The 12,732-nt window shown below is 37.6% G+C and overlaps 1 protein-coding gene across 3 annotated transcripts in view; it reads right to left on the bottom strand.

Annotated features, from left to right (window-relative positions):
• Positions 1-12,732, bottom strand: part of LOC112566806 (E3 ubiquitin-protein ligase rnf213-alpha-like) — a 206,149-nt gene that overhangs the window by 36,400 nt on the left and 157,017 nt on the right. For all 3 annotated transcript variants that reach the window (XM_025243173.1, XM_025243172.1, XM_025243175.1), the window contains exons 63-73: positions 11,847-11,988; positions 11,321-11,661; positions 8,949-9,109; positions 8,307-8,519; positions 7,595-7,869; positions 5,623-5,746; positions 4,680-4,780; positions 4,377-4,550; positions 3,870-4,010; positions 1,821-1,928; positions 1,025-1,163 (exon numbers count right to left, since the gene is read on the bottom strand). In XM_025243173.1, the coding sequence (XP_025098958.1) occupies positions 1,025-1,163; positions 1,821-1,928; positions 3,870-4,010; positions 4,377-4,550; positions 4,680-4,780; positions 5,623-5,746; positions 7,595-7,869; positions 8,307-8,519; positions 8,949-9,109; positions 11,321-11,661; positions 11,847-11,988 (1,919 nt within the window). The remainder of the gene's footprint in view (positions 1-1,024; positions 1,164-1,820; positions 1,929-3,869; positions 4,011-4,376; positions 4,551-4,679; positions 4,781-5,622; positions 5,747-7,594; positions 7,870-8,306; positions 8,520-8,948; positions 9,110-11,320; positions 11,662-11,846; positions 11,989-12,732) is intronic.

Below are 12,732 nucleotides of genomic sequence, written 5' to 3'. Positions count from 1 at the left end.
GTACCTGATAAATCAATTTTTTTGAGAACTCCCATTAGAAAGGCTTGCAGCTGGAAAACAAGCTGGACTGAAGAATGTCCTTTCCCATGAGCCTGAGATCTCCCTCATTAACAAGTGTCAATGTAGCAGAGTAGACAGGGATTGCCTGGTCTCACCACAATAACGAACACGTCAACACTGTCGTGGGTTTAGGTGCTTTCTCAAAAATTCTCCCCACACCCCCATCCTGTTACTAGGTGACTCCCTTCTGCTCGCCTTCTCACCAGGTCACCACCTGCCCAGTGTCTCCACCCTCCCACTCTCCTTCATTCACAGGTTGCCGCCCAGCCAGTATCTCCCCACCTATATATGTTGCCTCTCTCCGTGCTTGATCATGTGTGTGTGTGCATGCATACCATATCAATAACTAAATAGTGGTTGACATAAAATGTCAGCATGTGTTTACCAAGTACACTGAAACAGCAAATTAGCACATTTCAATAAACCTCAGGTCGAATCAAAAAGAGAGCAGATTGCTGTTTTTCAGCTGCTGTCTACCCATATTTTTTTTTTCACACCCTGTGAAGAGTAGATTGGTAGAAAAAATGAAATTCCTAAAAGAAAGAAATTCTGTCTAGAACTTTTTAAATTTAAAAAAGATGGAAGAGTTGCACCCATGTAATAGAGAAGTATGAGACACAGCCACCATACCTAAACACATTTTTAGTCATTAGTGTCAGACAGACATCCTCTATATTAGACCTGGGCAAATGCCGGCCAGCGGGCCGGATCCGGCCCACCTCCTGTCTCTGACCGGCCCTCCCACTGGCCAACCCGCCAGTATATATACTATATATACAGCATTGAGTAAAACTGAGTTAACTATATTAGTCCGGCCCTCTAAAACCATCCCAATTTCTCATGCGGCCCCTTGGGAAAATTAATTGCCCACCCCTGCTCTATACCTTAACATATTCCATATTTTAGTCACTTGTATTAGACATCCTATATACCTCAACACAGTGCATATATTTAGTATTAGTACCTCAACACAATGCATGATGAGCAGACTCAGCTCCAGTAGAGAGCTGCTGTCTTTCTGGTTGGAAGCAGTCCCTTGTTGCTTCAGCAGCTCCCAGGACTTCTTGTAATACTCCTCCAGATTTGGCATCACATCTGCCTCTCTATAACAGCCATTGTTAATGGAATAATCTTATTTAGAAATGTTTCTTATGTAACTCCAAAAGAAAGAACCCAATTGAATCAGTATTCTCCACAACTGCAGACATTCTACCCTTTATAGACTGTCCTGATAAAAGCATAGTGTTTGTGCTAGAGCAGGGATGCCCAACCTACGGCCCGCGATGCCATCCGGCCCGCGAAACTTCTGCCCACAGCGCAGGAAATCGGCATGTTAGTAATAAAAAAAGACCTAAAAAAACGAAAAAAAGGGAAGAAGAAGTATTTATCCCTACGTAGGGGCGTCTCTCAATCTTTTTTTCGATGGACGAACATTTCGATTCAGTGCTCCGACTTGGTGTCTCTACAATGCAGCCGGACATTCAGTAGTTGGTTTCGGGTAAACAACTTCAAATATCCCACTAATTACTACATAATTAATGGTAAGTACAACTTGTTTCTAATAAAAATGGTATCTGCTCTATTTTTTTTTTTTCTTTTTTGCTGTGAAGCGGCCCGTGACACGTATGTCGGAAATGTGTATGGCCCGCAGGCCGAAAAAGGTTGGGCATCACTGTTCTAGAGCATCACCCAAAATGTTACACTCAGAATCCTCTTTTGCCACCATTCAAAGCAAGAAAAAAACAATAAATGCATCTCACTTGTATCTTAGCAGCAGTCGTAACAGAAAGGACCGCAAGACAGGTGTAGGGTCAATGAGGTCCGTCACAACCATCATTTGCTTGGTCTGAAGGGTTGTGTTCTTTGCCCTAAAACACAGAATACTCGTCTTCTTATTGATGACAGAGTAAAGTTGCATACAAACTTTACTCAATTAACTGGATCATTTTTTTTATAAGTAATGTGGGCTTTTTATCAAGTTCTTGCTAACTACTGGTAGCATGCTCTTATTTAGTGGGATTTGTCTGTCTCCTCACAGACAGGTATTGTGCACTACATTTATTTAGCAGGATCTTTGTATGGTTTGGAAGTACACACTCAGTGGGATCCTTCAACAGATACTGTGCATTTGTTTACAAGTATCTTTTTACCTCCCTATAGATACACGATGTGCTCATTCATTAAGTGCAGCTGCAAAACTTTCTTGCATTGAGTCTACTTTTTAAAATTGTAACACAGGTTCTGCAAAATCCTGATGATGATGCCTCAGCTTACTCTTGTTCAATAGAAATCTATCACGAAAAAGACAGTCAAGCACCATGACCACATCAGGACATTAAGCATAACAGGAATAATAATTCCATGAAGACTGGTGATGAATCTCCCACAAAAAAACTATTACTACATGATAGTTGAATCTACAAGAGTATTATAATAATGAGAAAAGAAATAAGTATCTGGATGCTATATATGAGACATATGACTTCATGATAGCTTTCATCAAAAGTGCAGCTAGCGGGTACACTCAAACACACACAGAGACATGCGCTTGCATGCACACACACAGTAATGGTAAAAATGATGTAATCATTAATGCACCACTCTCCCTAGAAAACCACAAATATTGTAGTCAGGAAACCCATCCTCTTTGAGCTTCACTAGATCAGTCTCATCAGACCTTTTAATTGCTGTCACTGATGATTTTATGTCTTTGGATGCTTGAACTCTAACAAGTAGTGCAAGTCTACGATTGCTGACCTGCATGTAGAACTGGAAGGTCATCATCAGCAGATTGTGGTCACTTCTAATATCTGTTTCTTGGAAACTTGGGTCTTGCCAACAGATTTTTATTGGAAGCATCTCTGTACTATGATGTAACCAGTCTTGGTGTGGTATCTTCCACAGGGCCTATGCCTTATCCATCACTGGGTGCCTTGTGGTCAGTTGTGGTAGCATTTACACCTGGAAAAGTCTCATTCCTCACTCATTTGCCTCTACACTTTAGTATTTACCACCACTGTCCTTCTAGTTCTCAAAGGTCTCAAGTCCAACTTTGGGATTCCAGTCACCAAGCCACCACAAAAACGTCCTGCTTTGGTTTCTTAGTGTCTTCTGCAAATATTTGTAGAAGTCACCATCTTATTGGTATTGAAAAGAATAATCTTTACAGAGATGGAAATAAATCAGCTGATGACTCACGTTCACCAAAATACAGCTTTTTTTTCAGAGGATGTCTCTCCAAAGGTTTTCCACTATGCCTTATCAAAACTGTCCTGAGTACTTTTTCATCATGTGTGGGTTCTTCAAGTTGTCTTTCTGCTATAAATGTCCTTTCATTTCAAGTGTCAATGATGCTGCTGCTTCTGATGGACAATGAAAAGCATGCTACTTGATGAGGCAGGAGATGACCAATCTTTAATGGTTGTGAAAGTAGACAGTAGATCATAATGTGACAGCATCCAGAGCTCTTCAAGTCTTGTTGATCACAGGTAAAATTTCAACTAAAGAACTTCCCTTGGCTACAAACTCATGAGCATTTTATTATGCTGTGGCCAAGCATTCATGACAGAAGGTCACCAAGACCCACCAATACTATGCTAACAGTCATCTGTTGATTCAAACCTTTTACCGATTCCCCCAAGTCAATTTGACCATGCACAAGTTGATTCAATTACTGACAATAATCGATACAACCACTGACAGGAGTCATTTCAACCATCAATTACACTCAACTTCTAGATCAACCACCAGGACATAATAATACAACCAACCAATAATGCATGATGTATCCAAAGACAAATGAGCCATACTTATGAATAATGTATCCAAAGATGTGTTTCACAGCTTCAGGTTCAGGAGGCTCTTGTCCAGCAAAGCACAGCTGAGACACTAGAGCCATTAGGAAGCCACTGACTTGTCGCTGATAAATCTCTAACTCTGACTGTGCCTTACTGTAAACAAAATATCATGCACATATACTTTTATTTCATCTAGAAATATTGGTGACAGTGTATGCTCATATATGCATATTGGAAAATTTATATGTACTTTCACATAAGAATTGTAATACTTACAAAGCTTTCTACAATGTACTTATGAAAAATGCCTCTATGAAATCTGCAATATCTTAATATAAATTCACATTAAAACACAAAAAAACATAAGAACCTTAAGAGAACCTGTCATCGCTGTCACCATATTTACAGTCCTTAGGTATGTTCTTCTCACACTGGGGATATTTCCATCCGTTCTCAGCCAGCCTCCAGCAATATCTTAATTTACATTTATAATAAAACACATGAAAACATAAACACAACCTGTCATTGTTGTCACCATATTTCCAGTCCCTAGGTATGATAAAGTGACACTGGGGGCATTTCCGCTTGTTGTCAGCTAGCCTCCAGCAGCTGTTGCACATGATGTGACTGCAGGGCAGCTTGACTGGTGCTGACTCCATCTTAGCATCACAGTAATCACAGCTTGTCATTTTTCTAAACCAGAAAAGATATTAAGGTATCAATGAATTGAATAATATAAAGTATCTAGCTAACAGAACTCTTGATACATATTTTTCCCAGTTACCAACACACATACATACATGCACACATATACAATCTTACCCGAGAAGTCTCTTTATGACATGCCCATTTGCATGTTTGAGGAATTTGTCTACACCTTCCAGCGTCTTCTTTGTTTTCAAGTTGGCATCATCATCAAGTAACTGTTCAAAAATTTAAAATATCTTGACAGTGCCTTGCCTCTCATGAAGATATTTAAAGTATCATGACAGTGCCTTGCTTATCATGATGAAATTTTGTTTAAAATAACCTTCATCAAGTCACTCCTCATGTTTAGGATAAATACATCATCAACTAAACATTACAGTTCCATCAAACATGTGCATCATTCAGTAATTTTTACTACAAAACTATCTAAACAAAATGGGATAAATCAACTCATTTAATTATGTGAACCATTTTCAAATGGAATTACATAAAATATCATAAGACAAAAACAAGAAAGCGTTGATTTGAATTTTTCTGGGTGTACCTTTTCAAAAACTATTGTAACATGAAGGCATATGTCAAAATGGCTAGTGATTTTTCTTTATAATTTTTATCATTCTGGAGGCTATTTCATAAACTAAATTGAGATCATTAGAATCCATTGCCTATAAATATCATGGTGATCATGCACTGTGAAAGTCCTTGACCAAAAGTATTTTTTGAATATATCTAACTTGCTTTGGATTTACAAGAAAACTGTTCACAATGATCTGAGCTAGAAACAGTTTATTTACATTTACTTTGAGTTTTACTTATAATTTTTGTTTGTTCACCTGTCAGTTTCAGTCTACTTTTCAGTTAACCTTTTACTAGTTTTAAAAGTGCTTGAAATTTGTATAAACATAAAGGTCATGGTCCATCCCCAATGGGGTGTGCTTGACCGTATGCTAGGAAAAACACACTTTCTTGAATGTAAAAACTAATAATTCTTAAGAGAACTAAATTATTAGAACTAAACTGTTTCTCAAGCAGCCATAATTAGATCTCAATGACTCACAGTCCACAGTAGTTGGTATTTGACATCCTTCTTCAGAGCTTCCTGTAATTTTGTCTGTTTCTTTCTGAGTGGTTCAGTGAAATCCAAGAACAGCTTGACAGCAGACGCTCGTGTCCACATGCAGCTGAGACATACAAACACTATGTCAATCAAAGTTTAGAGACATTAACTACTGCTCTCATAAGTACTTCTATTTTTAAAAAAATTTTAAAAATAAATTTTAAAAGCAAATGTAGTTCCTTAGTTAATTAAGGCAGCTTGAAAAAATATTTTCAATAATCCATTCTTTTGTCATTTGTCATTGTGTGCAGTCATGTACTTAAGCAGTGAAGGTTACACTTTTTTCAATATGTTAAACTGACATCACAGAAAAGGTGACAGTTAATATATTGGCTTGTTTCTGTTGAGGGTTTACTCAATATTCCATGCAGAATCAAAATTTCTCTTATGGTTGAAATGAAAGATACTATTAGAGAAAGTTCCTAACTCAAGTCATTCTCCTTTCAAATTTAGAGCAGTTAAACTTTGCCAGTAAGCAGAAAGGAATAAACAGTATTATTGTAACCCACATGTAACCCTTTTTCCCTTATGTGGTTACTTCAGGGATGGGCCAGTCACACAAAGACACAACCAGAGAGTCTTGCAGGGTTTATCTATCTTTATCAAGTCTTTGCACAATCATAAAGTCCACTTGCTAAATATGGATGGAGTAGCGAAGAGGAATAGGAGAATGTCGTTGTTGTGGTGAGTTGTGGTAGGTTTTGCTTCATATATACCACTCCCATAAGGTCTGATTATTAAAAAGTATTTGTTGAACCTGTCTGCTGCTTTTGATACAGGTGACCATGAACAGATTCTAAATGATTTCAAAATCATTTAGGTACAGCGAAACCTCAGTTTTCATTGAGTTAAGTTATCTTCGATTTCAGTTTTCATTGATTTTTTTCCCGTGAAAAAATTGTCTTGGTTTTCATCGGTTGCCTCAGATTGCATCGGCATGCCTACATAACCTTGCTACTAATTTTGGGAAAACAAAGAGTGACTCATGCATTCTCCTGCTCTGTGTGGCATTGTTTCTCAGAGAGTGAGCATATCACTCCATGTGTCTAGCTAAACAATTCCAGTGCTTTCCAGTGGTTTTTTTTTAATTGATTGTGAGTGCTAATACTACAATTACATGTAAGTGATTACTGCATGCACAGTATTCGGTGTCATATATTTATTTTGCATTTTTCAGTTTCAAAATGGGGATAACTCATGTAAGATAAAATCATATGTTCTTAAATCTCATCCCTGTTGAATATTTTCCTTTCTAATAAGTTAACCCTTTCCTTTTAGCTCCATCATGGGACCAAAGAAAGTTTCCAGAGCCAGCAGTCCTTTACATTAGTCTGTTATATATATTTTATACTAATTATATTGTTTTTAGTGTTAAACACTATATTTATTCTCTATAAAATGTATTTCCGGTATGCATTTTGGCATGTCTAGAAAAAATTAATTGAATTTATATTCATATGGAAATAATTGCCTTGGTTTTTGTCGCTTTTGGATTTCAACAATTGTTTCGGAACGAATTATCAACGAAAACCAAGGTTTAACTATGCATGGTTCCTTGTCTTTTCTCAGTTGAAGTCTTTCTGGATAACATGTGCTGTGTGCATGTATAAGTGGCAAGTATTCTGTGCATCTATTCATTAATTTAAAGTTGTTTGTGCTTGCAATGGATTCGTGTTTTTATTTGTGCACTGGATTGTGATAGACTCAAGGTGTTTCAACAATCAACTACCAATAAATGCAACATCATACTTTAACAAGAATCCACTACAATCATGAAAAGCATTGCCACTAATCTGTTTTCACTACTAACATTTTAGGTTTTATAAGTGGTTAAACCACCTCATAAAAATCAGTGTATAATATTCGACACCTACTAGCTTTCAAGTGTTTTAAAAGACAAGAGGTTTCATACTTGACTTCTCTCAGCTGCCGTATGCATTTTCTTTCATACGGCAGTTTGCAGACAGTTCCACCTAACCCCTTCTGCTCCACTTCTTCTGCCTCCTCATCATGGGTCTCAGGGATATTAGTGTTATTGGTATTGACTTCATTGATAATCCGGGTGATGATGGGAGCAATACTGTTGTAGTTGCTGACCCATTTCTGACGCTCCTCTTCCACTTTAAACTGACTGGGATGAGGTTTGAGGTTCTCAACCAGAAGTGTCAGCACTGTCACATCCTGTGTCTGCAAAAACAAATTGTAGGTTTTGTTTTTCAAAACAGCTAATACGGATGCAGTATCAGGCTGAACTTTCCAATTATATAACAAACACAGTAAGCCTTTATAAATAAATGCATTTTTAAATATGTAATAATATATGTAGTTTTAGGAGAAATGATAAGTTTAGCAAATCTGTGTCTGTTGTCTGAGAAATGGCACCCAAGAAACATGTAGTATCAGTTTTTATATATAGCACCACAAACACGTATCAGTTTGTATATACAGTCGATTCCAGTTAATCAGACCACAAGTTAATCAGACCAACCGCTAATTCGGATCCAATCCTAAAGAACTGAAACAAATCCTATTATATAAGCCTAATTTTATTTGCTTAAATGCCCATGAAGCACCCATGCAGTTCCAGCCAGGGTGCACAGGACACTGTGGTACTCCGTACTCACCATCTCGTCCTCAGCCTTCATTAGGTGACTGGTTTCAGTCACAAATGATTCAAAGGGACTAGGTTGGCAGGCTGACATTTCCAGGATGTTTTGCAGCCGAGACTTGCTGTTATGCAGAGTTTTGTTTAGACGCACAAATGCAGCACCAAGCTCTAGTTGTGTGAGGTTCACATCACTTTGCGCAAGTGCTGCTATTATGCTCTGATAGAGAACCTGCACAATGATATATACAGTTCTTGTGATACAGACCTTGTACTGCAATGCAACTTTGTAAGAAACTTGCTATTAAACATAAACACAGAAACTACAACAATGTGCACACATGAACATTTGATTATGAGCTTCAACATATGGATCAAGCATAATATAAGCAACTGTCTCATACATTATGCAAGCAGCTGAAATCATCACAGGAAATACACATTCTCTATAAAAATGTTGTCTATCTGGCACAAATTCTGAATAATTAAGTATATACATAACTTCCTGCTATGGACAAACATCTTAAATTAAGAAGTTCAGTGGAGTACCATGGTTGTTCAGTATCAAAGTTGAAACCTTGTGTTTTGAACAAAGAAAGAGAACAGAAAGAAAGCCCATGTTTGTGATGATGAATGATACAACGTGACTTTGGGACCTTACCTCATGCTGACATGAAGTGAGGGCAAAAGAGAAGTGAAGAAGGTCTGAGATGTACAATTCAAACACCTTCTGCCTCTCATCAGGTAAGTCTGATAACACAGTCTTCAGACACTGACAAATAAATGATTGTTCCACAACAGCATCGGTTGTAGCTAGGTTGCCTGATAACACACATTTCAAGTTTACATTCTTTTATTTGTAAGTTCACAGTTTTAGGATAGGCATGGTATAGATTAAAGATTGCTCCAAAAGTTCAACTGGAACTGAAAATCTCCCCTTGCTTTCCCAGCAGATGTGAATCTGACTGTAAGGGGAGATAAAATCAATAGAAGGAGAAGGTTTACCTATATCTCAGGACATGACAAATCATTGCTACAACAAAGACCATAGCTTAATGGGCCATAAGGAGTGAAGTGTAAGTGTTTTACCTTATCTAAGGCATGGTATATCAACCGCTGAACCCACCCTTCACCTTTCACTGCATTAACTTGTCTAATATATCAGATACCTCTTTCTGCTAGGTGAAGGAGCATTTTCAGTCACTATCCTAAGCAAACATAAAACTTAAAGACATTTTGCTCTAAAGTTAAAGGCTTAACTGCAAGGTTATATACACGTTTTAAGTTGTAGTACAGTAAAACCTCTGTATTAAGACTTGCTAAAATACACCAAAATCAGATTGTATCTGAGAGGGGTTGTCTTTGGGAGATCAACCTATTTGCTTTCATTCCAGGAACCATGACTTCAAGTACCTATAAATTCAAGTTCATTTATTTAAATCTAGAAATGAAGTGCCTAAAAACCATATATTAACACTTTTCTTTGTTGTTTTTGCTTTCACCTGGTCATGTTTATGTTGCAATTGTTACACTTGACTAAAGATCTATAAAAGAACTCACTTTCCAAGTAAAAGCAACTGATCAATACACATAGACCATGGTAGACAAAGACAATCTTAAAATGCACTATTTATGTTTTTGAACATGATTTCTGCAAAAAGTCGCAATTAAGTGTAACAGGGAAGATGGGAGTGGTGGTGGCTAGCCCAGTTCTCCATTCCTCAACACAACACACAAAACCATTTCGGATATAGCTAGCTTTAATCTTACACCAGTTGTTTCAGGCAAATGTGAAATGTTCACAAGAAATGCCCAAACTCCTGGGTGGGGTAATGTCCTACCGCTGCAAATCTCAAGCCATCCTGCACATTTCACCCTCTTATCCCTCCTGCCTGAATTTTTTTAGAATCTACCCTCCCTGTTGCTATGAGGCCCGAAAAACCCAAGGGATGGCATGGGGTCAGGGTTAGGGTTAGGGACATTGGATGTTGCCAAACATCGAAGCACTGTGCCAGTTCCCATGTGTGTGTGCTTGCGTGCTCTGCCCAACACCATGCTACCATAAAAGCACAAACAGTCAGAAGAATTTTATATTTATAAGCACTGCAAATGTCGTTAATGAAGCACCATTGACTGATGTGTGCTGATAAAGAGACACCTTCTGACCAGAGTCAAATATACCCCACTATGAACATGCTGTCATACCTAAGACCACATCATCCAAACACCAAAAGTTAATTAAATCAATCAGGCCCAGGCGAAATGTCCGAGCAGTAATACCTGTTTCATTAACCATACATCTGCATATATATTTCATCTCCAAACTAAATAATAATGATGTATAAGGCATTTTTAAAACAAAGTGAAGAGAAAATCACAATGAACAAGCAATCTTTTTGTGTACTTAATTTATTTTACATGATTTCTGTAGAAAATCATAATAAAGGGTAAATGGTCAGCCACAAGCTGTCTATTTTAAAATGGGCAAACTTTGTTCAACATGCAAAAGTAGCAATAGATCACTAATTCTAAATTGCCCGTTGGGATTAATAAAGTCGGTTGTTATTGTTATTGTTAATGTAATAGACAACAAACTGCTGGTGATAAATTGGGTTGGGGAAGTAATCATAATAGAGATGAAGCTTCTAAGGTGAAATACATCCATGAAAAATGTGTGGGTCATAACTAAGATGGGGTTGTGACAGGGATGGTCTTAATAAGGTTTTACAGAATACGTTATTTGAAAAATGTTATTTCTGCTTACTGATTACTGATTTCTACTGATGATTTATGCTTATTTTAGTTTTTACTTTTTCATGTAGTTATTACAGCTGTGATTGTTTATTACATATGCAAATTTGCTCCTTTGCTTTTACCATTCAACTAGCAACTATATTGTTTAAAACTTTAGCACTACACATATGTTTCTTAAACTTTTAAACTTAAATTTATTAGGGCTATTGCTGGATATACACTCATAAACAGACTGCAGTAGGTGCCAGAAATAGAACCTTGGAACATCTGCTTACTCACCTTCACTTTCAGAGGCTCCAGATAGAGCATTCTCAACAAGCTGTATCAGGATCCATGAGAAGGGCAATATGGCTGAAAAGAGAGCAGCCCCAGCGCACTCACAATGTACAGCAAACTCCTGCAGTTCCTGCTTCCTGTACATGTACTGCAGATGTCTGTAGTTCAGGTGGTCAATGCCTTGATGTACAAAGATCCTCAGCCACAGCTGCTGCATCCATGAGTTGTTAGTGTCACCTCCATCATTGTACAGAAGGTCAAGGTTGTTGTTGGTGTCCAGGTAAGCAATAATACCTGCCAGGATTGGGATGACTTTTCTCTCCAGGCACTGCCTCCAGGATTGTCTAAGACCAAAGACAAGTCAGCTCTTGTCAGCAGGTTTTTTTTCATCTCCCCTTTCTCTATCTCTGTGCATATTTCCATTTCTTTCAACTTCTCTCTACTACTCTGAAAGAAGGAAGGGCCCACAAAAAGTGCTGCTATTCTTCACAGATCTCATCTGAAAGATAACAGAGATATCACAACTAACCTCCAAGTGCCAGCTTTCTTGACAGACTCAATCTGTGCAGCTTCTCTAAGGAGCCAGTCTTTAGCTTGAACCATCTCTTGCTCCTTCTGTTCCATGATGTTGGAGACCATGTGGCTCAGGCCAGCAAGGAATAGATTTCTCTCTATCGGATAATAATAAAGTTAGAAAACAAATAACAGCAAGGGTCATGTGGACACTGGGCAGTATTTGTAAAACAGTGTTACTGTCTCAAGACTGTGACAGTCTGTAGATCTGTAGTGATTATATAAGTAAACTGAAATGGTAAATCTCTACCATGTCAATCTACACTGTGAGAGTTCACTTTTAAAGAACTTTTAACCAGATGCACTAGAGAACACATGTTTATGTCTGACATCATGCAAAAAGTTTGCATATTCAACACCTGGTGTTTATGCTTGGCATGTTTGGTAAAAGGTTTCCAGAGAGTTCAATAGCAATGTGTCTGGCTATGATGGCACTCAAATAAAACCACATGATAGACATTGAGAGTCTCTTGAAGCACCAGGTTAGGTTAATTAATTAAAAGTGACATTCTATCACCACTCAGTTTAAAAACCAGAGACAATCTTCGGCACAAAGTCAATAAAACTACATGCAACAATCAGCTGATTAGCAGCTGTGCACCCATCCTTACTGTTTTCTTTGAAGCACATTTAGTAGAATTAAAAGATCTAACATTACTGTCATTGTAAACATATCATCACTTAATTTCAAATAATACACACTTTTTAGCAACTTTAAACTACCCCTCTGGTAACTTGACTTTGTAGATCTTTTAAATGACCACACAGCCATGCACAAAATAACATGTAAGTAGATTATCAAATAAAAAAGATGAGAAGAAAAACCTGTGAACATTAATGTA

The sequence above is a fragment of the Pomacea canaliculata genome, linkage group LG6 (genome assembly GCF_003073045.1).
Source record: "Pomacea canaliculata isolate SZHN2017 linkage group LG6, ASM307304v1, whole genome shotgun sequence".
Classification (NCBI taxonomy): Eukaryota; Metazoa; Mollusca; class Gastropoda; order Architaenioglossa; family Ampullariidae; genus Pomacea; species Pomacea canaliculata.
The sequence above is the reverse complement of the archived record's forward strand: the minus strand, read 5'-3'. Positions and strand labels throughout refer to the sequence as shown.